The following is a 26,370-nucleotide window of genomic DNA, read 5'->3' on the forward strand; positions in this document are numbered from 1 at the left end:
CTCACATCCTCATGGATCCTAGTCGGGTTCATTAACTGCTGAGCCACGAAGGGAACTCTGCTGTCTTCTTTTCCTATGGTTAATCCAGGCTACCCCTCACTAGTGGCCAAAAGGTGCTCTAGAAGCCAAACCAGACCTGTTGAAGGCCCAGATCTACAAAACAAAGGCAGGAGGCAAAGCCTCTACTTCAATGTTTTGTGGCCAGGTCTGCCGCTGACTTGGGATCTGGACTTTTTCAAAAACGTGACCATCACACAAAGAAAAAAAAGTAAATTCCATCCCAAATCCAAGTACTCTACTTCTTTTGAGAATTGCCCAAGTGACAGCAACACTATTTCTTAATTCCATTGTTCCTTCTCTCTCCTCCTCTTGCTCTGCTCCCCGCTGCAGGTCCCCCAGGTATTTATAAACACTCTCCAAGATCTAGGCCAGTGCTGGCCAAGAGATGATGAAAATGTTCTATAACTACACTGCCCCAGTCAGCAGCCACGAGCTACACTTGAACAGTTAAAATTGGCAAAAGTGAAAGAGACACTGATTTCTTATTTTATTTACCTAAAGTAAATTCAAATAACCACATCTGGGAGTTCCTGTCGTGGCTCAGTGGTAACAAACCTGACTAGCATCCATGAGGACACAGCTTTGATCCCCAACCTCGCTCAGTGGGTTAAGGATCCACCGTTGCCGTGAGATGTGGTGTAAGGTCACAGCTTGGATCACACGTTGCTGTGGTGTAGGCTGGCAGCTACAGCTCTGATTCAGTCCCTAGCCCCTAGCATGGGAACTTCCACATGCCTCAGGTGTGGCCCTAAAAAGACAAAAAAAAAAAAAAAAAAAACCACATGTGGCGAGCGGCTGCCATACTGGCCAGTGCCGCTCTGGATCTTGTTCCTTTCCTTTCACAAGAACCATCAGCCATCACAGTCAATTCTAAAGGGAGCTACTGAGCTGTGCCTGAGTTCAGGCGCTCCACTGTCCACTGGGCACTTCTACAGGATGCTCTGTGCACAGGGAAGGTCCCAGGTAAAGCTGTGCTTTGACCTCTGGGCTTTTCCCTGAGCTCTCCCTTCTGTCACCAGCACCACCATCTCCCCGTCTGCCATTTGTTCACCTGTATCCTTGAGTCTCCAGGGCCAGTCGGCCATCCACTTCTTTTTTTTTTCTTTTTTTTTTGTCTTTTGTCTTTTTTTGTTGTTGTTGTTGTTGCTATTTCTTGGGCTGCTCCCGCGGCATATGGAGGTTCCCAGGCTAGGGGTTGAATCGGAGCTGTAGCCACCGGCCTACGCCAGAGCCACAGCAACTCGGGATCTGAGCCGCGTCTGCAACCTACACCACAGCTCACGGCAACGCCGGATCGTTAACCCACTGAGCAAGGGCAGGGACCGAACCCACAACCTCATGGTTCCTAGTCGGATTCGTTAACCACTGCGCCACGACGGGAACTCCTGCCATCCACTTCTTCATTCTCTCAGCTGCCTTCCTCCGGTCCATCCTCACCTTCCCTGTTACCTCAAGAGCCTCCCAACTAAGAGATTGTCCCACTTCTCCCCACCCAATTTATCAATTTTGTCTTTGGACTTTACCAGACTAAACTCTAACACTTGAAGTATCACATCACTGCCTGTAGGTGAAGGTCCAAACTGGTTGAACTGGCACAGGAGGCCCTTTGCAAACTGGTCCTGCTCTCTCACCATCCACCACCCAAAGGCAGACAGGTTCCCCATGCATGCTGCCTCCACGTGGAGGAAGCCTGACTTTCTGGCTCCTCTCCTTCAAAGTCCAGCCTCAACTCCTCTGTGCTCCATCACCAAGCCCTCCCAACCGCACCCATCCTCTCAGTCATTTCTCTGAATGCTGAAGGCCTTCCTGGCTACATAACTTGCCTAGCACTTTTAAGGGAAATTAGAGTGTTTTGGAAAAAGCCTTGGGCTTTGGAATAAAAAAAGACCTGGTCATTTTACTGGCTCCACCCATAACCTCATATGAAACCTCAAGCAAACTACTTAATTTGTTTCCTCATTTGTAAAATAAGGATAACACCACCGCACTTATACAGAAGCTAAAAGGAGAAACAAACAAAACTCCGAATGGGTCAAGAGCCTCTCAAGAGGCCTGGTTCACAGCAGATGTGCAGAAAGCCTTGGTCTTCTTTCCTCTGCTCTACCCCTCCTCATCCTCCACTGCCTTGACAATAATAATCATAATTTATCAAGTCCCCACTAACAGCCAGGGGCTGTGCTATGTGCTTCTTGTGTGACTTCTGATCATTGGCCCCATCTTAGAAATAAGGACATTGAGGCCCAGAGCAGGTAGCAGACATGCCCAAGGACACAGAGTCAAGCCAGTAAATGGCATGGCTGACATTAAAACCCAGATCCACTCAACTCCACAGCCTCCCCTTTTGCCAACATGAACATAACATCTTCGATGACTCAACTCTCAGGAGTAAGCAACATATGGAGAGACGGATCAAGCATATTATTCGGATAATAAATGTGCCACCATGGTCTCCACAGGTTGTGTGGGTATGTGGCTGTCACTACCGAGTGGAGATCATCTCTTGCCCTTCCTGAGTATCTACTAGATGGGTCTAGGAGGCGGTGTAACCTCCTATCTCCTCAGTCACTGCCCTTGGCGTTCCATTTCCAACATACCAGAAGAACCTGCAAAACCACATGAGCGAATTACCTGACAGTTCAAAGCGACAGGATTAATGCTTATAAATGCTACATACACGCCACCAGGGGCTGTCCCATGGCCTCCCTGAGACAGGGCAACACATACCAGCAAGAGATTCGTTCTACTTACAGGGAGGCAAAAAGATCCAGATTCAACTACCCAAGTCAGGATGTGTGAATGATGACAATGAGAGTCATATTACCAGGAATAAGATTAATAGCAAATACATAAGGTTTACTACTGCCTGCCAGGCACAGTTTTAAACACTTTATGTGTGTTTAATCTTCACAGTCCCTCCATGGGATAGGTGGCATTATTACATCCACTTTACAGACTGAGATAAACACAGAGAGATTGAGTAACTTGCCCAAGAACACACAGCTAATAAATGGCACAGCCAGGAGTCAAACCTAGGGAATCTGGGTCAAGAGTCTCTACTCTTAATCAAAAACTGTATTACCTATCAGGAAAATGTGGGGTTCAGCGAGCATTTCTGGCAGAGGAAATAATTTCAGCACAAAGACACGTCATTAGAGTACGCTCAGCAATAAGTAATAAGTAGTACAGATAAGTGGAAATGAGAAGTGTTTGAGAAGCATCAGGGGATACAAAAGAAGAGCGTTAGGGAGTTCCCGTTGGGGCTCAGTGGAAATGAATCCGACTAGGATCTATGAGGATGTGAGTTCAATCCCTGGCCTCGCTCAGTGGGTCAGGGGTCCAGCATTGCCATGAGCTGTGGTGTAGGTCACAGATGTAGCTCATATCCCATGTTGCTGTGGCTGTGGTGTAGGCTGGCAGCTGTAGCTCCGATTTGACCCCTTGCCTGGGAACTTCCATATGCCAAGGGTACAGCCCCTTAAAAAAAAAAAAAAAAGTGTTAGGGTTAGGGCTCAAACATTAGATTCAAACAGATGACCTCAGGTCTATCCTCACTGTCAATGACCAGGTAAGTGATCACAGGCATGTCACCTATGCTCTCTGAGCCTCAGTCGCTCCATCTGAAAAGTAAACATCCTCTTTTTTTTTTTTTTTTTTGTCTTTGTGCCATTTCTAGGGCCACTCCCGTGGCATATGGAGGTTCCCAGGCTAGGGGTCTAATCGGAGCCGTAGCCACCAGCCTACGCCAGAGCCACAGCAACTCGGGATCTGAGCTGCGTCTGCAACCTACACCACGGCTCACGGCAACACTAGATTCTTTTTTTTTTTTTTTGTCTTTTTGCTATCTCTTTGGGCCGCTCCTGCGGCATGTGGAGGTTCCCAGGCTAGGGGTCAAATCAGAGCTGTAGCCACCGGCCTACACCAGAGCCACAGCAACGCGGGATCCGAGCCGCGTCTGCGACCTACACCACAGCTCACGGCAACGCCGGATCCTTAACCCACTGAGCAAGGGCAGGGACCGAACCCGCAATCTCATAGTTCCTAGTCGGATTCGCTAACCACTGCGCCACGACGGGAACTCCGGCAACGCCGGATTCTTAACCCACTGAGCAAGGGCAGGGACCAAACCCGAAACCTCATGGTTCCTAGTCGGATTCGTTAACCACTGCGCCACAATGGAAACTCAACATCCTCTTAAAGAACTTCTGCGCACAGAGTGAAGCCCACAGACCCACAGTGAGTGTTCAATAAATGTTAGCTGCTAATAGTAATAAAAATAATAGCCATAACAGTAATTAACCTTTATTTATAAATTTTTGCTATTTATTTAGTAATAAATTTGAATCATACGTATTAGGCAAAACTGTACACCAGATCCTTAACTGACTGAGCAAGGCCAGGGATCGAACCCATATCCTCATGGCTACTAGTCACATTTGTTACTGCTGAGCCACAGTGGGAATTCCCAAACTGTTAGATTTTGAATGCCATATGGAGTTTAGATTTGACTCATGCTAAAGTACACAGCACACACAGGACAGGGAACTCTTGAGAGGAGCCCATACATAGCACAGCATTAAAATGAATGGCAAGGAGTTCCCATCGTGGCTCAGTGGTTAACGGATCCGACTAGGAACCATGAGGTTGCGGGTTGGATCCCTGCCCTTGCTCAGTGGGTTGAGAATCCGGCGTTGCTGTGAGCTGTTGCGTAGGTTGCAGACTCGGCTCGGATCCCGAGTTGCTGTGGCTCTGGTGTAGGCCGGAGGCTACAGCTCTGATTAGACCCCTAGCCTGGGAACCTCCATGTGCCAAGGGAGCGGCCCTAGAAATGGCAAAAAAAAAAAAAAAAGAAGAGAACGGCAAGAACCAATGATTCCCATCTCAGCCTGGCTACCATCCCAAATGGTTCTGTTATTTTCTTAAAAATCAAATCATCATGCATCTTAGTCTCTTTCTTTTTTCTCTTTCTCTCTTCCTTCCTTTCCTTCCTCCTTTTTTTTTTTAACATTTCCCACTATCTTATGGCTTTCAAAAAAGGTACATAGATTTTAACAATTAAAATGGGCAGAGATGGAGTTCCCACTGTGGCTCAGTGGTAATGAACCCGACTAGTATCCATGAGAACGCAGGTTCGATCCCTGGCCTCACTCAGTGGGTTAAGGATCCAGCGCTGCTGTGAGCTGTGGTGCAGGCCAGCAGCTGGGAACTTCCATATGCTTCGGATGTAGCCCTAAAAAAAACAAAACAAACAAACAAAAAAAAGGGTAGAGTTATCTCTAAAAGCACATCCCATGCCCTGCAAACCTGTAAGTCCTGGACTCAAAAATCCAATTCCCACCAACCCTGTCCAAATCCAATTTAGGTTAGCAAGGACTAAATATCACCACCTTAGCTTTCATGGAGTAAGACTACTACTGTGTAATTACTTTTTGGCAACAGGTTGTAGTGGTCACAGGCTGTTGGAGAGATGACTTGACTTTTTCGTCTGGGCTCTCCCTGAGCTGGGGCCTTCTGTGAACTGTGCGGTCTGGTGATAAAGCCGAAAGAGAAGTGGGCAAGAGCAAGCCAGAAAGGGGGCGGGAGCAGAAAGAAGTGCAGAGCCCGTGTAAAGAAGAAGGGGGCAAGAGGAGTTCCCGTCGTGGCTCAGTGGTTAACAGATCCGACTGGGAACCATGAGGTTGCAGGTTCGATCCCTGGCCTTGCTCAGTGGGTTAAGGATCCAGCATTGCCGTGAGCTGTGGTGTGGGTTGCATACACGGCTAAGATCCCGCGTTGCCGTGGCTGTGGCATAGGCCAGCAGCGACAGCTCCGATTCAACCCCTAGCCTGGGAACTTCCATATGCGATGGGAATGGCCCTAGAAATAGCAAAAAAAAAAAAAAAAAAAAAAAAAAAAAAAGGAGAAGAAGAAGGGGTCAAGAGTCCTTCAGGAGACAAAACACTCAGGCTAAGAACTATATGGGTCTCTACAGTTCTGTATGGGTTCGAAATGACAGATATTTTGTGAGCACCTACTGATGGATGAAGCATTAGGTTAGCATTCGTTGAGGAGAGAGGATGCAAAATGCTAACAGCAGCAAGTTTGGGCCTGTAATAATGTAGCTGAATGAACAGCCAACAGAGAGATGAAAAAGCACAGGCCTTTACCCAGAAATAATAAGCAGTCAGGTTTGAAGGAAGAGGAAATGAAGGTGAGTTGGGGCCGAGAGGACAAGACATAGGGGGCAGGGTCAGAGGCCTGGCTGTGTAGGACTTGAATGCCACGCTAAAGAATCCGAACTTTGTTCCCCAGGCAACAGGGAGTGGCACAGCATTCAAGTTCACAAACAAAATAGTAGCGCATGATAAAAGTTTCATTCTAGGAGTTCCCTGGTAGCCTAGAGAGTTAAGGAGCCAGCGTTGTCACTGCAGTGGCTTGGGTTGCTGCTGTGGCAAAGGTTGGATCCCTTGCCCAGGAACTTTCAGAAACATGTTCAAAAAAAAAAAAAAAAAAGAGAGATTTGTTCTAAGGAGAGTCCCAAGGGAGGAGGAGACTTAGGGGGTGGAGACCACCACACTAGTTCAAATAAGAGGATACAAACATGAACTACGGGGCTTTAAATTTTCTTTTTTAATTTAAAAAAAAAAGTTTTTTTTCTTTTTAGGGCCACACCCACAGCATATGGAAGTTCCCAGGCTAGGGGTTGAATTAGAGCTGTAGCCGCCAGCCTATACCACAGCCATAGCAACGAGGGATCCTTTAACCCACTGAGCGAGACCAGGGATCGAACCCAAGTCCTCATGGACAGTAGTCAGGTTCGTTACTGCTGAGCCATGATGGGAACTCCTCAAAAGAATTTTAACTTGCAAAAAATAATGGCCTGAATTTGGTTATCAGACATAAGAGGAGAGGGAACAATCAAAGATGACTGAGGTTTTTAGTGATTATGTTGATAGAAAAGAAACTGGAGGGAGGGAAGGAGTTAAGACGAGAACGGATGTCGTGATTTGGAAGAAACCAGCCCAGGATGGGCCCTGGAGATGGCAGCCAGTTTCTAAGCTCTTGGAGGTGGGCATCTGCAATTCCTAAATGTGCTTCCCAAAGGAAAGCACCCCTAAATAATTTAGTGTTGCTTCAGTCCTACGAGACCTTCAAGGAGGCAAACATTTATTCCCATTTTACAGATGGAAGAGAGAAAAGTTAAGAGGCATGTCTGGGATGATACCAAGGTACAGTAATAAAAATAAAAATTAAAAGTACCCAGGCCACACAGACATATGTTTTGTTCAAATCCTCCTCATAGTTGCTCCTTTCTTTTTTTTTTTTTTAGCTACTTAGGGCCGCACCCATGGCATATGGAGGTTCCCAGGCTAGGGGTCAAATCATAGCTATAGCCACTGGCCTACACCACAGCCACAACAAGGCAAGATCCAAGCCATGTCTGTGACCTACACCACAGCCCAGGGCAATGCTGGATCCTTAACCCATTGTGCGAGGCCAGGGGCCGAACCTGCAACCTCTCAGTTACCAGTCGGATTCATTTCCAAGGCACCACAACGGCAACTCTCATAGTTGCTACTTTTGTTCACATGTGCATCAGCTGTAAAGTCTATAAATTTGTTAGAGTAATATTTTCTTATAGCCACACCCACGGCACATGGAAGTTCCCCTGCTAGGGATGGAACTAGAGCCTCCACAGCGACCCAGGCAGCTGCAGTTGGAATCTTAACCCATGCACCACAGCAGGAACTCTTGTTAGAGTAATTTCTAAGGCAAGCCAGCGAGTTCTATGTCCCCAAATTGTCTTTCCTCTAATAAATGGATGCCTCCCTCTTCCTGAACCTTCTTCCCTGGGGACTATCCTGTGCAAAGCTCCCCTTCTAAGTGAACGTTTGTCACCTCTCTTGCTCCAGGCTCCCACTGGAGAATTCCAAAACAAACGGTTTTCTAAAAGAAAGCAAAGGAGTTCCTGTTGTGGCTCAGTGGTTAATGAATCCAACTAGGAACCATGAGGTTTCGGGTACGATTCCTGGCCTTGCTCAGTGGGTTAAGGATCCGGCGTTGTCGTGAGCTGTGGTGTAGGTCAAAGACGTGGCTCGGATCCCACGTTGCTGTGGCTCTGGTGTAGGCCAGCGGCTACAGCTCCAATTGGACCCCTAGCCTGGGAACCTCCACATGCCGTGGGAGTGGCCCTAGAAAAGGTAAAAAGACAAAAAATTAAAATTAAAATTAAAATTAAAATTTAAAAAAAAAACCCAAAAAAAGAAAGCAGTCTTCAGGGGGTTCTCCTGTTCTAGAAACAAACATAAGGTTAGATGGGACTAAGAGGGGAATGGAGAAGGGAACAACACAAGGAGAAAGAAACCTGAACACAGGTTTTTTTTTTGTTGTTCTGTTTAAAGAAACAAGATGGTCCAAATTAATTTAATTAGGAGCCTGCAGAGCTATCCAGGAGGTGAGATGACGGATGGGCAGGATTTCTGTGTGTAGGATAAACATCTAGGACAATTCGTTTTCTCCCTGCTAAAAGGGTTTGGTGGTCACAAGGCTTTTACTTATTAAGAGACGCGGGAGCGGGAAGACCAATTGACCCAGGGGCTGTTTTTCCAACATTCTCACTGGCTTCCACTCTGGTAATCTAGGTTACCCTTTTTGCTACCCTGAGATATAAATAGCATTCATTTCCTTTCTCAGGCCAGAGAGATTTTAATGCTTTATTTCCTGGGTCCAAGGGGAAAAATACTCATAGCACATCGCATTCTGAATCTGACTGACTACCAAGCTACCTTGCTTTGAATCAACCATGGAATAAAAAAACCACTTCAAAAGACCAAAATGTATTTGTTGTTACCATTTTGTTAAATTCACCCAGAACAGTCTCAATGGGACTTGTGAGTAGCTGTTTCCTTTCTAGAGCATGGCTCAGAATCCTCCAGAACACAGCTCCAGGTCTTTGCATGTGCCCTGGATGAGGCAGGTGAATATTTTGCACAGCGACATGGGTGAGTACTCAGGTTGATGCAGGATCCCCCGAGGGGTTTTCTGGGTAAGAGCACCTTCAGACGCTACACGGAAACAAAAAGGCATTTCTCCTTTTTTCTTTTTAAAGGAAAGGAAAAGCTACACAAAGAAGAGCTGACAAAAAAGTGAAGAAGCAGAAAATCTCTTCTTACAACAGCTATTTGTCTGAGACCCATGCCTTCTTGCAGCTGAAGTAGCCAAGAGAATCGGATGAACAGGCTGCCACTCAACCGGAAAGAAGCCTTACACCTCCCTTCAACAACACAACTTAGCTCAAAGACCCGGCTCTGAATCTGAAGACATGGACCCCAATCTAAAACTAGCTGCATCTCTCTCTTCTGCAATCCCTACCAAGCTTGGCCTGACACCCCTGAATTCTGGACACACAAATCAAGGAAAAGAACGGCCATTCTGGAGAGAAGCATCCAAGTGAGATCTTTTCTTTCTCTACCGAGACAAAGGCAAGGAATGAAAACCAGATTCACTTTGCTCACCCAAAACCTCGGCCTTTGAGGGGCTCTTACCCTTGGCTCACCCCACAAGGTCCCCCATCCTGCTGAGCTGATCCTACACTTTCTTACCCCTATGAATTGTCAGATCCTGCTGTCAAAACGTCAGCTCCTGGGGGCAGCCCTATTTCACCTGATATGCATCACAAATAGCATTTTAAAGCAGTCTTTGGGTTGGTTCCCTGGGCTATAAGGAAGTGGGTATTTTGATCAAAAGCATACAGGAAGCACCAAACTTGCCTGTTTCCCTTGAAGTCTGGAATGTTCAGAACATCCAGAAGAGGCCCAAAGGGTTCCCTCTTCCTATTGTAGATGATGTGGTTTTCCCCTGAGGCCAAAGCGACTCTGGAAGCAGACCTGACCCAAACAGCACTGGGGGGGCTTGGTGCCATTTCTTACCAAATATTTTTGGCCACGACCATGGCCTGGAAAAGTTGCCGGACCAGGGATCGAACCTGTACCACAGCAGCAACCTGAGCCACAGCAGTGGCAATGCTGGATCCTTAACCCACTGAGCCACCAGGGAACTCCATTTTTTATCAGTTTTAACATGGGAAACCTAGCAATTAATAGTGTAATCTCACTTAAGCGCTACAATGCAGACAAATCATTTCAAATTAAAAGTAAAACCAAAACCTTGACAGTAACTCCTCACCAGCATACAGCTAGTTTTGGTTTTTTTGGGGTTTTTTTGTCTTTTTGCTATTTCTTGGGCCACTCCCGCGGCATATGGAGGTTCCCAAGCTAGGGGTCGAATCAGAGCTGTAGCCACCGGCCTATGCCAGAGCCACAGCAACTCGGGATCCGAGCCGCATCTGCAACCTACACCACAGGTCACGGCAATGCCGGATCGTTAACCCACTGAGCAAGGGCAGGGACCGAACCCACAACCTCATGGTTCCTAGTCGGATTCGTTAACCACTGCGCCACGACGGGAACTCCTAGTTTTGGTTTTTTAAAGGTCACAAAAGGCTCTGAGATCCCTTTGCATTTATCACCCAGAGGCAGACAACTGCTTCAGGGCTGTCCTGACTTCTCACAGAAGACCGCTGTCTACTGAGGGAATGAAGCACCCCAAGAGGCCCTGGTGTGTTGGCTGAAAAGACAGAACTCACCCCTTTCTGCTGCCACCGGGCCTGTCCTCCACCAACTGTCTGGATGTTGGCAGCCTCCTTTGAAGGGGCCAGGGGAGGATGTGTTCTTTTCTCCTTTTGTTTTCTTTGCTTTTAGGGCCTCACCCTCAGCATACAGAAGTTCCCAGGCTAGGGGTTGAATTGGAGCTACAGCTGTCGGCCTACACCACAGCCACAGCAACACTAGGTCCCTAACCCACTGAGCAAGGCCAGGGATGGAACCCAGGGATGGAATCTGCATCCTCATGGATACTAGTCAGATTCATGTCCACTGCACCACAACGGGAATTCCCGGAGGGTGAGTTTTTGAGAGCTTGTTTGGAGGTTCTAGCAGGGGAACACAGCTACTCGTATACCCTTGACCGAAGAACGGTCCTCCTCTTTTGGGATGGTTGTGCTCTTCCTGAAGGGCACAGCTTCAGGAAGGATGCACATGGAGCGGTGAGGGAGGAAGGGGACACCTGCCTGACTGGCCAGATCAGCCAGATCAACCCTGGCAATCAATGGAGTGACAGATGTCGCAGCCAGATTGTCCTCACATCTGGGAGGATAAGTTCTTAATTTTTTTTTTTTTTTAAGGGCTGCATGCACGCCACATATGGAAGTTCCCAGGCTAGGGGTTACATAGGAGCTGTCGCCTCCAGCCTACACCACAGTCATAGCAACGCCAGATCCAAGCCCAGACTATGGCCTATACCACAGCTCTTGGCAACACTGGATCCTTAACCCACTGAGCAAGGCCAGGGATCGAACCTGCGTCCTCAAAGATACTACTCAGATTAATTCCCACTGAGCCATGATGGGAACTCCATGAGTTCTTAATTTTAAGCTCAAACCTGTCCCAGCACCAAAGCCCAGAATGTCATGGAAACTGACGCAACAGCTGTCTCAAGATCAGTACTTTAAGTGAGCTCAGATAAGCCCATGAGAGATGCAAACTATCTGCACCAGCAGGTGCTTTGACCGAGTCTTGTGGTGGCTGCAATGAAAGCAAAGCACAAGCACAGAGGAAGTCCTTTGCTCGCTTCATTTCCTCTCATTTTACAAACTTGTGCAATGTGCTATCCCCCCACCCCTCATAGTTTCCAAGCCTTGTAAGAGCAAGTGGAGTGCCGGCCCACACTTACACAGCTACTTGATAGTTCTCTAGCAAATGGCTGAGAAAAGGGGCACAAGTGGGTACTAACAGTCATGCCAAAGCTTAGATGTAACTGGAGCCACATGAGCACACCCAGGAGAAAAAAAAAATACCAGGGAGCCCTGGCAGAAAACCTAGAAGCTGGATAGAAAACACAGGTCTGCAGGTCCTCCCAAAGCACCAGACTGACCCAAATTTCAGCCCTGGGCCTCTCGCCCTCCAAAAGACAGCTTCCTACTCAACAATTGGCCTTTTGTGCTGCACATTATCCACCAAGGGCTGGGTGGGAAAAAAATACCTAGTCCTTTTCACCTGTAACCTCATCGTGGCCTCCAGTCCCAGGGTGGACAGGGCTCTCCTAGACTCCAGGTCTGCACACAGCCCAGTCTCTCAGAGGGACCGAGGACGGACAAGAGAGCCAGACAGCCCCTTGGGACACGCACACCAGTCCTCACCCAAAGGAAGGTTCTGTCATGGGGAGTGCACTTCTACACAAGTCAAAATCCAAGGTCAGGACGAAGAAACTGAGGCTCAGAGTGGGGCTGCCACCCGCCCCGGGTCACAGAGCGAAGCAGGAACGGAGCTTTACAACAACCACAACCTCGGCCTCGGGATTCCTGAGTACCCCACTGCCACCCGTCTGCCCTCATCACGCCCGGTTAAGAATAACTAACGTCCCCACAGCACTTCAGCACCAAGGTCCCCGCCTCTGTAGGGCCAGGACCTTGGTCTTTGCCCCGCGCATTCACCGCCCAACTCGCAGACCCTGTCGGCACCGCCCCCTGCCAAGACCCCACCCGCCAGCCCACCCTCCCATGCCCGCCGGACCTGCAGAGTCGCGCTCCCGAGAGCCGGCGGCAGCAGACATTTCCCTGCCAGCTTCCTCAAGCTCTTCATCACGCCGCCCGCGCCGCCCCGCCCCGTCTTCTCCGCCCCTGCGTGCCACCTCCGCCAATCGAAGGCCGGTCTGCCGCATAGCCACGCCCAAAACAGAACAGAGCCCGCCCCTGAGGCCGGGCTTTCTCCAATCCCCTTCGCGCCTTCTGAGACCGATACCTGCCTCCGCCAATTCTGGCGCACCCTGGCCAGGTGCCTGGGGCCGAGTTCCAACCCAGGCGGGTGGTCGGCTCCGTCTCCCGCTCGGAGCACCTGTATCGAGACAGCCACAGGAACTCAGGATCCTGGGTAGAGGGGTCGAAGCCTGTGGAAGGAACAAGGAGGGAATACTGAGCGACAGGCTTGAAGAGCTGGTTCCACTTCTGCATGATTGTCTGACCGTAAGCAAATCGCTCAGCCTCTCCGGGGAGGCTCCAAGCCTGTTTCCCCCGCGCAGAGTGGGTCTGAGATTCGAATACCGTAATAAATATGAAAACAAAAGTGCTGTACCAATATAGACTCGCACCACTCCTCCGACCTCGTGGTAATTATGTGCCAAGTCCCGGGCACATTACGTCCATAATCTCAGAACTGTAGGAAGTTGGGAACTATTATCCTGTCACAACTGAGCTCGGAGAGGTGAAGTCTAAGGTCGCAGAGTGGCAGAGGGGAACTCAAATACATGTCAGTGCTAGAGAGTGGGTTGGGGGCTTTAACCACCCATAATCTCCATCAGCAACTGACAAGCCCTCCAAAAAAAAAAAAAAAAATACACTGTTAAAAAGCAATGTGCTTACTTTGATATATGGCCTTTCAGAGAAGTCCTCTGGTTCTCTCTTAAGCAGATTGCCACTCCTCCTTCCTTGAAATTCTTGAGTCCTCTTGCCTCTCACCCAAACCTGGGTCTGTCTGACTCTCAAACACTTGCTGTTTCCTAGGCTATCCTGCCTGCTCCCCTTGTAGAACTGCATGAACCTGACCAAACTGAACTGGATTTGCAAGGGCATCATAAATGAAGAGACTTGGGTCCCAAGACTGACTGTTACACTAGGCCGCTTTTAAATTATTTTCAGCATTTACATATTATTAACCCATACTGGGCCTCATCTGATCCTCACAAAACTCTGGAATAGGAGGTAAGGCAAGTTCATATTTCCATTGTGCAATAATAAAGCCGAGCTTCGGAGTTCCCGTGGTGGCGCAGTGGTTAACGAATCTGACTAGGAACCATGAGGTTGCGGGTTCGGTCCCTGCCCTTGCTCAGTGGGTTAAGGATCCGGTGTTGCCGTGAGCTGTGGTGTAGGTTGCAGACGCGGCTCGGATCCTGTGTTGCTGTGGCTCTGGTGTAGGCCCTCGGCTACAGCTCCGATTGGACCCCTAGCCTGGGAACCTCCATATGCCGCCAGAGTGGCCCAAGAAATAGCAAAAAGACAAAAAAAATAAAAAAATAAAGCCGAGCTTCAAAGAAATAAAATATATTGTTCACATTCACAGCTAGGAAGTGGTGGAGCTGGGATCTAAACTGAAATCTTTGGACTCCATGGGCTTTGGAGTTGTAAACTGGGGTTCCAAACTTAGTTGTTTACTCATCTATAAAATAGGCTATCTACTCTTCAGCATTGCTCAAAAGACTGAACAAGAGAACATGGTTGTTGTGTTGTCTAGCTGTCTAGAAAAATGTATGGCGCAAAGTAGGTACTCCATTAATGTTGGCTAATTCTTTTTCTAATGGTGATCTCTTGACCAAGTCACTTCCAGTTCCTACCCTTTTCTGCTGCACATTCTCCACCAAGGACTGGCTGGGAAAAACCTAGTTCCTGCCACCTGCAACCTCATCCTGGACTCTGGTCTCTTTATCTGTAAAATGCAAGGGTTGGGCAGGTGGATATCCAAGAACCTGTCAGCTCTGGAAGTCCCCCCTCACCCAGACCCTACCCCGTCCCAAAGAAGTCTACATTGTGACAGCTGCTCAGAGAAGCTGAGTTAGTGCAGTGACCCCAGGTGTGGACCCCCTAAGGAAGAGCAAGTTGACCGACAGAGAAATAGCTAAGCCTAGAAGAGGGAAATCAACCTTGATTGCTCTCCTTCATCCTCACAGCTGGGCACCAAGCTCTGTTCATCAATTCAAAAAAAATTTTTTTTTGGCTACACGCGAGGCATGTGAATGTTTCTGGGACAGGGATCAAATCCAAGCTGCAGCTGTTTCCTACACTACTGTGGCAAAGTAGATCCTTAACGCACTGACACATAGTGGGAACTCCTCAACAAATATTAAGTGCCTACTATGTGCCAGGCACTGTTCTAACCACAGGGGGTGAGGTTGTGAACACAACCTAAACTCAGTGTCCCCATGGCACCTTCAATCTTAATGGTTTGATCTGTCCAGTCCATCCTCTCCTTCTCATCTCCAAGACCTGGCCCCAGTCCAAGCCTCATTTCTTGTTTCTTTTTGAGGCCAGACCTGCAGCATATGGAAGTTCCTAGGCTAGGGGTCAAATTGGAGCCATAGCCGCCAGCCTACACTACTGCCACAGCGACACCAGATCCAAGCTGCATCCCCAACCTATGCCTCAGCTTGCTGTAACACTGGATCCTTAAACCTACTGAGGGTTTAAGGGTCTCAAGTAATCAACAAAGAGCTCGAATTTTGCCCTGCAGCTCGTAGGGGGCTGTCAGAGTTTTAAACTGAGGAATGACAAGGTAGGGTTTGCATATTAGGAAAGTTCCTCTGGCAACTGGTACAGAAGGGGAACCTTGAACAGGGAGCTCATTGACAGTGTACTACTTAGATTCAGGCATAAAAAAAATGAGGCTTGAACCCCACTCCTGGGCATCTATCCAGAGAAAACCATGACTCAAAAAATACGTGTACCCCAGTGTTCACTGCAGCACTATATACAATAGCCAAGACATGGAAACAACCTAAATGTCCATTGACAGAGGAGTGGATAAAGGAGATGTGGTACACATACACAATGGCATACTACTCAGCCATTAAAAGGAAAGAAATAACAGCATTTGCAGCAACACAGATGGACCTAGAAATTATCATGCTAAGTGAAATCAGTCAGTCAGTGAGACACCAAAATCATATGCTATCACTTACATGTGGAATCTTAAAAAAGGACACAATGAACTTCTTTGCAGAACAGATACTGACTCATAGACTCTGAAAAACTTGTTTTCCAAATGAGACATGTTGGGGGTGGGGGGAGGCGCTGGGGGTTTGGGATGCAAATGCTATAAAATCGGGTTGTGATGATCACTGTACAACTATGAATGTAATAAAATTCACTGTGTAATTTTAAAAAATGAAGCTTGGGGAAAAAAAGGAGTTCCCACAGTGTCTCAGTGGTAATGAACCCGACAAGTATCATGAGGACTTGGGTTTGATCCCTGGCCTCGATCAGTGGGTTAAGGAGCCAGTGTTGCTGTAACCGTAGTGTAGTTCACAGATGCAGCTCAGATCCTGCGTTGTTGTGGCTGTGGCGCAGGCTGGCAGCTGCAACTCCAATTTGACCCCTAGCCTGGGAACTTCCATATGCTGCAGGTGTGGCCCTCAAACACAAAAACAAAAAAACTAGGCATGCAAGGCTCTATAATCTTGTTTCCTTCTCCTACAGTACCCCAGTTTGCCTCCACAGTCAGTTCCCTTCCTGTACATCAGGAGAACTAGAGTGGAGCCCCTGAAACATTCAGGCTCCATGGTGAGACCACGATAGAAGGAGAGCCCTCCCCCCCATTCCTGCAGAGCCAAGATGTTGCTAGAAAGGAAATAAGGAACAGTGTTGGGTAAACAGCTAAGCCCCAGCACCAGATGGCTCAAATTTGCATTTTCTGTGGCTCAACATCTACTCTGTATAAAAGCTCCTTTACTTACCTGGCTGATCTCCATCTAAACAAATTCTGCCAGAGGCCACTAACCTCTCACTTTGAGACCAAAGCTAGACCGTTTTCTCAGCTGAGTCGGGGAGAGAGCAGGGTTCAAGGGCAGGTCAGCTCTTAGGACAGACTTCCCTTGGTTCTAGCTGTGGTTGACAGAGAGAAGGAAGATGGGCCTCTAGAAGCTCCTGGCCCTGCTAACTTGTAAAAGATCCTGCATCAGAATCACAAGCCATCCCTGTAGCTCTGCCCAGAGCCAGGAGGGCAAAGCAGCCCTGCTGGAATTAAAATTCAGATCCAGGGAGCCTGTTGTGCCTCAGTTGTAATGAACCCAACTAGTATCCATGAGGATGCAGGTTCGATCTATGGCCTCGATCAGTGGGTTAAAGATATGGCATTGCTGTAAGTTGTGGTGTAGGCAGCAGATATGACTTGGATCCCTCATTGCTGTGGCTGTGGCACAGGCCACAACTGCAGCTCTGATTTGACCCCTAGCCTGGGAACTTCCATATGCCACAGGTGTGGCCATAAAACACACACACACATACACACACAACTCAGGTCCATAGTGGTTAAGGGTTCAGCATCATTACTGCTGTGGCTCCAGTTGGACCCCTGACCCAGGGAACTTTTGCATGCCCTGATCAAGGCCAAAAAAACCCATCCAAACAAACAAAGAAAAAAACTCAGGTCCAGGGAGTCCCAGTCATGGCGAACTCAGGTCCAGGGAGTTCCAGTCGTGGCGAACTCAGGTCCAGGGAGTTCCAGTGGTTAACGAATCCGACTAGGAACCATGAGGTTGCGGGTTCGGTCCCTGGCCTTGCTCAGTGGGTTAACGATCTGGCGTTGCCGTGAGCTGTGGTGTAGGTTGCAGACGCGGCTCAGATCCCATGTTGCTGTGGCTCTGGCGTAGGCCGGTGGCTACAGCTCCAATTAGACCCCTAGCCTGGGAACCTCCATATGCCGCAGAAGCAGCCCAAAGAAATAGCAAAAAGACCAAAAAAAAAAAAAAAAAAAAAACCTCAGGTCCAGAAATGCAAACCCCATGGTCAGCCTGGGGGCACTGTGGCCTCCTGCCAGCAGCTTTGAGAGGGCACAGCAACTGTGATGTGTGAGTCCAAAGTGTGCAAAGTCAACCAGTGGAGGGGAAGTCAGTGCCGAGCGAACACCCCCAGGGAGCCTGGGGTCTTACCTACCTGGACAGGCCCTGGCGACTTCCTGGAGGAATGTTCTGGTATGTGAACCAAAGGGGAGCTGGAATACCAGGCTGAGCTCTGCTGTGTCCAGCTGGACAGTGACATCTGAGCCTGCACAAGGGAGGCAGGAAATGAGCCCTTGGCCTCCAGGATGCTTAGGTGCATTTTTAGTCTGTAGTCCCCAGAGTGAGAGTCAGCAGCCCAAGCCCCCAAAGTCCCTTCGGCCCTTAAGCAATTCACTAGAGGCTGCTGCTGGGGAGATGAGGGAGCCCTCTGTGCCCCCAGCTTCAAATTAATATCACCTTTAGTCTACAAAAGGCGTGGACCAAGGCTCTGAAAGGTCAGTAAGTCTCGCCACAACAGTACTGGTCAGAGCTGGAAGAGAACAAGTTCTTAACCTGCAGTCAATCCCCAGCAAGTGGAATGAAAAGCACATGGAGGGGCTGTCAGTCAGTCTCCTTGACTGTGCCAGGCATATGCCAGGCACTGGGAATACCAAGCCAAAGAGATCAGACACGGCCTGCCTTCAGGGAGCTAGACTGTGGATGGTGTCTAGTGTAACCCCAGCACCCGACAGGCCCGTGGTGAGCACCCAAAACGTGTGCTGAACTAATGAATGAATAGGAGCAGTCTAGAAATATGGTTAAAAGCATGGGCTCCAGAGTCTGGATTCCAAGTTTGAATCCTGATTCCCTCACTTACTAAATCGATTATTTTCTCTGGGTCTCAGGGAAAGGCTTGTCTATAAAACGGGGATGAAAACAGTGATGACCCCATAGAATCATTGTAAGGAAAGCACCACGTGATGTGTGTAAAGCTCTTGGCACAGAGCCTGGCACAAGCTCATCATCGATTAAATATTCATTTCTATTATTATTTTTTTATGGCCACACTTGCAGCATATGGAAGTTCCTGGGCCAGGGATGGAATGTGAGCTGCAGCTGCAACCTAAGCCACAGGTTTGGCAATGCTGGATCCATTAACACACTGGGGTAGTTCCCATTGTGACTCAGTGGTTAACGAATCCGACTAGGAACCATGAGGTTGCGGGTTGGATCCCTGGCCTTGCTCAGTGGGTTAAGAGTCTGGCGTTGTCATGAGCTGCGGTGTAGGTCACAGATGTGGCTTGGATCCCACATTGCTGTGGCTCTGGCATAGGCCAGCGGCTACAGCTCCGATTTGACCCCTAGCCTGGGAACCTCCATATGCCACAGAAGTGGCCCAAGAAATGGCAAAAAGACAACAAACAAACAAAACAAACACACTGGGGCCGGGCTAGGGAATCAAACCGGGCTGGGGATCAAACCTTCACTTCCACAACAACCCAAGCCTCTGCAGTTGGATTCTTAACCCACTGCCCCATGGCAGGAACTCCATTATTATTATTATTATTATTATTATTATTATTATTATTATTATTATTATTATCATTACCACTACTACTACTTCCATTATAATCTACAACTATAGTGTAGCAAAGATGTTAAATGGGTCACTCGGAGTTCCCGCGTGGCTCAGCAGGTTAAGGGCCTGGCAGGTCACTCTGATCTTGGGCAGGAAACTTCATATGCTGCGGGGTGCAGCCCTCCTTGCAAAAATGGGTCACTATAAATAATCAAATCACTGAGTGACAGAGAGCTGGCAAGGATGAGAAAAAGGAATGTGTATTAGTGAGATGTAAACACTTACAGGATTTCAACAATCTGAGGAGTTCAACAGAGGCTTCCTGGGGAAAGTCAGTGTGCGCTGAAGCCCTGGAAGCTGAGTGGCTAAGTGAAAAGAGAAGTGAGGGTTTTGAAGAGGAGAGAGTAGCCTTTGCAGGGCTCCGTGGTGAGAATGCGTCACGTTTGAGGTGCTGGAAGCCATCTAGAGGATTTCTAGCACAGCAAGCAGGGAAGAGAGTGACTGGAGAGGTGAGCGGGCCTGATTCTGCAGGGCCTTACTTGCCCATAAAGGAAGAGGATGCTCCTAATTCACACCACTCCCGTCTTTGTAGACCCTGCATTACTGCCCAAACCGGGACTCGGACTGAAAGGACCACTCACCGAGAATGTAGAGTTCACCTTCCCGGGAAACTGTGGGGAGGGAAACGAAAGGCCCTTAGCAATTGACCATCATCCTCGTTCCCACAGCCCACCCCCAATCAAGGTAGACATGACCTGGGGGTGGGGGAAGCAGAGGAACAGAATCGCACCGCCCAGGCCCTGCGGCACCTTCTTCCAGCGTGAAATCTCGCGAGATCGGCACTATTTGGTCCAAGGAGACGTCGTCCCCGGTGATGGCCATCCTCCGGTGTGTATACATGAAGAGGCTGAGGGAAAGGAAGCAGACTGAGGACAGGGGGCCCAGAGTCGTGCCTCAGGCCCGTCGTGGAAGCCTCAGGGTGCCCAACTCCTTCCTTGGTCCCCAGGGTTATGCTGGTGGCTCCTAGCCATGCACAAACCTCCTGCCTCTCTCTGCCTGCGGAGCCCATCAGAGACTTGTCTTATGGATGGGCCATCAAAGCTGAACTTACCTCACTGCAGGGAGCCCCTGCTTTGTTAGTAAAACCTGTGGCTGATTTCTCCCTTGTGCTTTCTGGCCCAGCGTGTGACAAGAACATGGCAATCTTAGCCTCCTTCTTTCCCTCCCTGAACCTCAGTTTTTCCATCTGTAAAATGAGGGCGATGGGTTAGAAAATGTCTAAGGGTCACTAAGTTTTATTTTCTGGCTCTAGGACCTTTGATAAGTACTAATTATTCTCTCTCTGCTTCTGTGTAATTTGTGGGCATTACTAGCAACATTTACGGAGCCCTTTCTAGTACTTTAGTGTGTTTTAAAGGCTTTATGGGAGTTCCCACTGTGGCGCAGTGGTTAACGAATCCGACTAGGATCCATGAGGTTGTGGGTTCGGTCCCTGGCCTTGCTCAGTGGGTTAGGGATCTGGCATTGGCGTGACCTGTGGTGTAGGTTGCAGACGCGGCTTGGATCCTGCGTTGCTGTGGCTCTGGTGTAGGCTGGTGGCTAGAGCTCCGATTCAACCCCTAGCCTGGGAACCTCCATATGCCGAGGGAAGCGGCCCTAGAAAAGGCAAAAAACAAAAAATAATAATAATAATTAAAAAAATAAAATAAAGGCTTTATGCAAAGGAGTTTCCTGGTGGTATAGTGGGTTAAGGATCCACTGTTGCTGCTGTGGCTCAGGTCACTGTTGTAGCACAGGTGTGATCCCTGGTTTGGAAACTTTCACATGCAGCAGGCACGGCCAAAAAAATTTTAAAAAAGACTTTATGCGTAGTAATTCATTTTAATTTTTAGTCCAGACATATTGACAGACAGAGCAGTAAACAGCTTGCTCAAGGTCATGTGGCTCAGGAATTCCCAGCATGGCTCATCGGTAATGAACCTGACTAGTATCCATGAGGATGCAGGTTTGATTCCCGGCAGCACTCAGTGAGTTAAGGATCTGGCATTGCCATGAACTGTGGTGCAGGTCACATATATGGCTTGTATCTGGTGCTGCTGTGGCTGTGGTGTAGGCTGGCAGCTACAGCTCCTATTCGACCCCTAGCCTGGAAACTTCCATATGTTACAGGTGCGGCCCTAAAAAAGACCAAAAAAAAAAAAAATCAGAAGTAACAAAGCCTGGTTTGAACCCAAGCAGGCAGAGGCTCAAGATCTGAAGCAGTACATTACACTATCTTTTCTTGAGAAGCTTCCTCATCAAATTTTGAAGAGTGTATGAGCTAATGACATGTAGGGCTTGGAATATACTTGTTCAAAAAAATTAACTATCATTATTATAATTATTCTAGAAGCCTCAGACTCTGCCCTGGAGGGATACATGAAATCCTGCTGGAGGAACAGTGGAGAATAAACCCCGAGGCCCAGGTAAGCAAGGACCAAACATGTCACTTACGCGTGTTCCTGGCCACCATGCTCCAGGCGGTAGCGCACGAGTCCCAGGAGGCGGCTCTGCCTGCTGTCCCCCTCACACAGCACACCTTGCACCGCCTGCTGCTCAGAGTCAAGGCAAACCAAAAGGAAGCCAGCACCCAGGCCTCTCCCAACCCAGGCCACCCCACCTTCCCTGCCCTACCCTCACCGACACAGACTCGCTGGGTGACCCTGGGCAAGTCGCTTCACCTCTCTGACTTTTTCTCATCTGTGATATGGTGATAATAATTCCCAGCTTCACAGCAGGTAGGAGGATAACTGAGTATGCAAAACACCTGGCAGAGAGTCTGGGACTGGATAAATGCTTAATAAGTGCTGGTTTCTGGAGTTCCCATTGTGGCTCATCAGTAATGAACCCGACTAGTATCCATGAGGACATGGATTTGATTCCTGGCCTCGCTCAGTGGGTTAAGGATCCAGCGTTGCTGTGAGCTGCGGTGTGGGTTGCACACATGGCTCAGTTCTGGCGTTGCTGTGGCTGTGGCATGGGCCGGCAGCTGCAGCTCCAATTGGACCCCTAGCTTGGGAACTTCCATGTGCCGCAGGTAAGGCCCTAAAGTTAAAAAAAAAAAAGTGCTGGTTTCCTTCTCCCTGCATGCCGCCTACCCCCCACACACCCCACCCCCACCCCCCCACCCCGACCCCATGGCACAGAGAGAGGGAGGCAAGCAGATACACATGTGCGGACACCAGTCATTCCACTTGCCAAGGCCAGGCAGGATATGATGAGGCAGTACTCCCCCTCAGCCAGGGTCTCCTGGATGGCCACAGACTGGTCCATGCTGGGCCCCCGCTGAGCAGACACACCCTGGGGGAGGGCAGATGGGGGCTCCTTAAGTCAACAAGTCTCCCAGTGGGTGATGGAGCTGCCTCCGAGGGCTGGGGGCAGGGAGGAGGGGCTTTTGTGCTGGGAGAGGGTGGAGGAGGCCGGATCCTCTCCCTCCTCCTCCCCGCCCCTCCCCTCTAGAATGGACCTCTTAGTTTCTAGGGAGAGGGGCCAAACCTTTGCCTCTGGTGGGAGGTACAATGTGCTGTACCACCCTTTGTCTGGAAGGGCATCCAAGCGTTTCTAAATGGGGTCCAGTCTACTTGTCGGATGTGGAGTGGTGCCTTGTCCCATTACTGGAGAGCAGGACACTGTCCCACTGCTCCTGGGATGGAGCTCTGCCTCTCTTTTGGGGGAGCAGAATGAGTCCTGCTGGCACCTCTCAGAGAGGTGTCAGAGGGGTATCTCCATGGGGTTGTGGAGAAACCCTGTTGCTCTCAGAAAAGGAGCCTCTCAGCCTGGACAAGTCCTTTGCTCCTTTCCTTGGAGATGGGAAAGTGTCCCGTTGCTCCTTGGCCCTCCCCCAGACCAGCAGGCCCCATTGCATCAGCCACAGGCCAGGGTGTCTGGTTCTGACAGCCTCAGGACAGGGGTCCCGGCCCTCAAGTTGTCTAGTCCCTCCTGCTCAGCCCTGCCCTGGCTTCCCTGCTCCCACCAGCTCCTGCTACCCTGCCATTGCCACCTACCTCTAGAGCTGTCAGCGCTGCTGGCGGTGTGGAACACCGCGGCCCGGCCCCGGGGCACAGCCAGGGACTACATTTCCCAGCAGCCCCTGCGCCACAGGCTGGTCAGCCGCCTGCAAGTCCCAGCATGCCCGCGCCAATCCCGGGGGGAGGGCCCTCCTGTCCCTGCCCCGGGTAACCCCTTAGGACCTGGGATACAATCGGCTCCTATTCCAACAACGTTTTCCTAAGGACTGCTCCTGCCTCACCGTCCACCCTCTGTCATGGAGCCAGAACCTCCTGCCCAGGGCCCAGGAGGAAGATGGTCACTTTAAGGGAGAACATTTTCTCCTGAGTGTCCTCCTCAGCTCTCAACACTGGCCTCTACTGGAACTCTCCCTCCCCAAATAATTACCCCAACCTAGCTTAAAGGAGAACAACGCTATGAAGAACCACAGTCCCCATTTTCCTGAACTGAGGCTCAGGTTGCATAATTTGACCAAGGCCCCACCGCAGCTAGCAAAGTGGCAAAATGGGGCCTCTATTTAAAGTCTGATTCCAGAGTTCCCATTGTGGCTCAGAGAAAATGAACCTGACTAGTATCCAAGAGGATGCAGGTTTGATCCTTGGCCTGGGTCAGTGGGTTAAGGATCCGGCATTGCCATGAGCTGTGATGTAGGTTGCAGACGCAGCTCGAATCCTGCATCGCTGTGGCTATGGTATAGCCTGGCAGCTACAGCTCCGATTCAGCCCCTAGACTAGGAACTTCCATGTGCCACAGATGCTGCCCTAAAAAGACAAAAAAAAAAAAAAAAATCCTAATTACAACTTCTTTGCCATCAACACTGCCACGTGTGCATTTCCTCCCTTAGCCTCAGCAGTGTCTGTGATGGCAGCACCCCGTCCTGCCTGCCTCATGGGGCTGTTTGAGGTTCATGGATACAAACGCTTCATAAAGGGTGTGACCCTGTGCATATACAGTACTGTGCTGAGACCCCATCCTCTCTCCTTCTCAGGGAGGAAAGAGGTCAGGGGAGGGGGTCCCTTGGCTCTCAAGAGAGCCTGAGTGTTGACTTTGTTGTTCTCCAGCCCCTTCCCCTCATTCACCCGGCCACAGGCACCTGGGTAAAGCATCCCTCCTTTGGGACCTCGATTTCCCCACCTAAGATGAGGACAAAAAGGGCCAGCTCAGATCAGGGAGTCCAGCCTATTGGCCATCTGAGTAAACCGTAAGCTCCCCCAATAGTCTCACCCCAGTGTAGTTTGTGGCACACAGGTAACCTTCAGGATATGTTTATTGAATTAGCAAATTACCTTAATAAATACTCCTTCTCTCAAGCCTTGAGCCAAGCTGAAGGGTCAGTCCTGGGGAAGAAGTGACCATGCGATTTTCTTTTTTCTTTTTCACAGCCACACCTGTGGCATATGGAGATCAAATCGGAGCTGCAGCTGGAGCCTAGGCCACAGCCATGCTGGATCCGAGCTGCATCTGTCACATATGCCACAGCTTACTGCAATGCTGGATCCTTAACCCACTGAGCCAGGCGAGGGATCGAACCCACATCCTCAGAGAGACAACATCAGGTCCTTAATCCACCGAGCCACAGTGGGAACTCTGACCATGTGATTTCTAACCCATCTTCCCTCCTCTTGCCCTAAGCTGAGGGTTGCTGCCTTAGTGACCAGTTCAGGTTTGTACATGTAAACCTCTTGCAGAAACAGACATCATTTCTTCTCAGTCTTCTTTTCCTGGAAATATCCACAGCATAAATGGAGCTCAATTTGATTAGAATTTGGTTTCAACACTATGGGAGGGGGAAGGGGATTAATTTAGATCCTTAGAGATAAAGGAGGTGGGGGTCACTGAGGCCAGCCAGCCAGCCAGCCAGTCCCCAGAGAACATACAGGGAATCAGAAACAAGGGGGCCTGGGAGTTCCTGTTGTAGCTTAGCGGGTTAAGAACCCAACTAGTATCCATGAGGATGCAGGTTTGATCCCTGGTCCAGCTTAGTGGGTTAACCATCCAGCGTTGCCATGAGCTGCGATGAGGGTTGAGGAGGAGGCTCAGATCTGGTGTTGCTGTGGTGTAGGCCAGCAGCTACAGCTCCAATTCCACCCCTAGCTTGGGAACCTCCATGTGCTGCACCTGCGGCCCTAAAAAAGGTTTAAAAAAAAAAGAAAGAAAGAAATAAAGGAGGGGACCTGGAGACTTGGAGGATTTCAGCTGCTGCCCTGGATTTCAGCATAATGTGGAGCTTGGAGAGTCTAGCAGCCTGGCCCCAGGAGGTCTAGCTCCAGCCAGAGTTGGCTGCTGACCCCCTCTATCCAGGCAGGAGGAGGGAGGGCAGCACCCCGACCTTGGAGCACTCTGGGGGCCCACCTCACAGAAGTCTACCCCCCCAGGGCATTGGGCCACAGCTCTCTGTCCTTTGAAGCAGTCACTGCCTTGGCAGGAGAAGTTGGGACAGATTTTTCCCCCAGAAGAGAAGGTGAAGGGAAGGGTGAGGGGTGGGGAGCCCTGTGAATTCTGGGCAGAGCTGGGGCTGGAGCCCCATCCTGCCTGTTCCTCTGTCCCGGGCCACCCTGTACTGTCCGTTGCTGCCTCCACGTCCCAGAGCAGACACATGTGGACAGACACTCATGTTTCTCTTGGGGGCTGGTGGGGTGGTGGTCACTGGGGCAGAGTGGGAAGCAGCTTGTCCTCTGGGATGGTCAGATGGCCGAAGCGTAGGAGCAGAGCAGGGCTGCCTGGGGAAGTACTGTGACCCGTCTGCTGGGGTACAATTCCTCCACAAAATCCCAGCTTCCCCCCTCCCCCCCAAGAGAGGCTCTCTTGTGCGTGGATGTTCCAACCTGAAACTCCCCATCTCTGCCACCCTGGAACAGCAAGGACTTGCTGGGAGCTTGGGGGGAGGGGAGCACTGGCTCAGCCATGGGGGAGGGAAGGGGGAGTTGGGAGGGGAGTCTGGAAGGGGTGGGGCACTGATGAGGAGGATAGACCTCAAGGCTAAGGGTCAGCCTGACAAGGTTTAGAGGTTGGGGTGTTGAGAAAGGTTGGGGAGGTTCCTGAAAAGAGCTCAGATATGGGGGCCTGTTGGGGTGGGGGTGCTCAGAACTAGGGCTTAGTGGGCGGGCAAGGCTTAGGAATGGGGACAG

General features: G+C 49.8%; 1 protein-coding gene across 1 annotated transcript in view; it reads right to left on the reverse strand.

Annotated features, from left to right (window-relative positions):
* Positions 1 to 23,317, reverse strand: part of INPP5B (inositol polyphosphate-5-phosphatase B) — a 59,702-nt gene extending 36,385 nt beyond the window's left edge. The window contains 8 exon segments of the mRNA XM_047793413.1: positions 12,666 to 12,841; positions 12,843 to 13,038; positions 17,792 to 17,902; positions 19,837 to 19,866; positions 20,005 to 20,102; positions 21,689 to 21,783; positions 22,451 to 22,534; positions 23,239 to 23,317. Of these exon segments, the coding sequence (XP_047649369.1) occupies positions 12,666 to 12,841; positions 12,843 to 13,038; positions 17,792 to 17,902; positions 19,837 to 19,866; positions 20,005 to 20,102; positions 21,689 to 21,783; positions 22,451 to 22,507 (763 nt within the window). The 5' untranslated portion in view covers positions 22,508 to 22,534; positions 23,239 to 23,317.
* Positions 23,318 to 26,370: the final 3,053 nt, after the last annotated feature.

Source organism: Phacochoerus africanus, chromosome 8 (genome assembly GCF_016906955.1).
Source record: "Phacochoerus africanus isolate WHEZ1 chromosome 8, ROS_Pafr_v1, whole genome shotgun sequence".
In the NCBI taxonomy this organism is placed as follows: domain Eukaryota; kingdom Metazoa; phylum Chordata; class Mammalia; order Artiodactyla; family Suidae; genus Phacochoerus; species Phacochoerus africanus.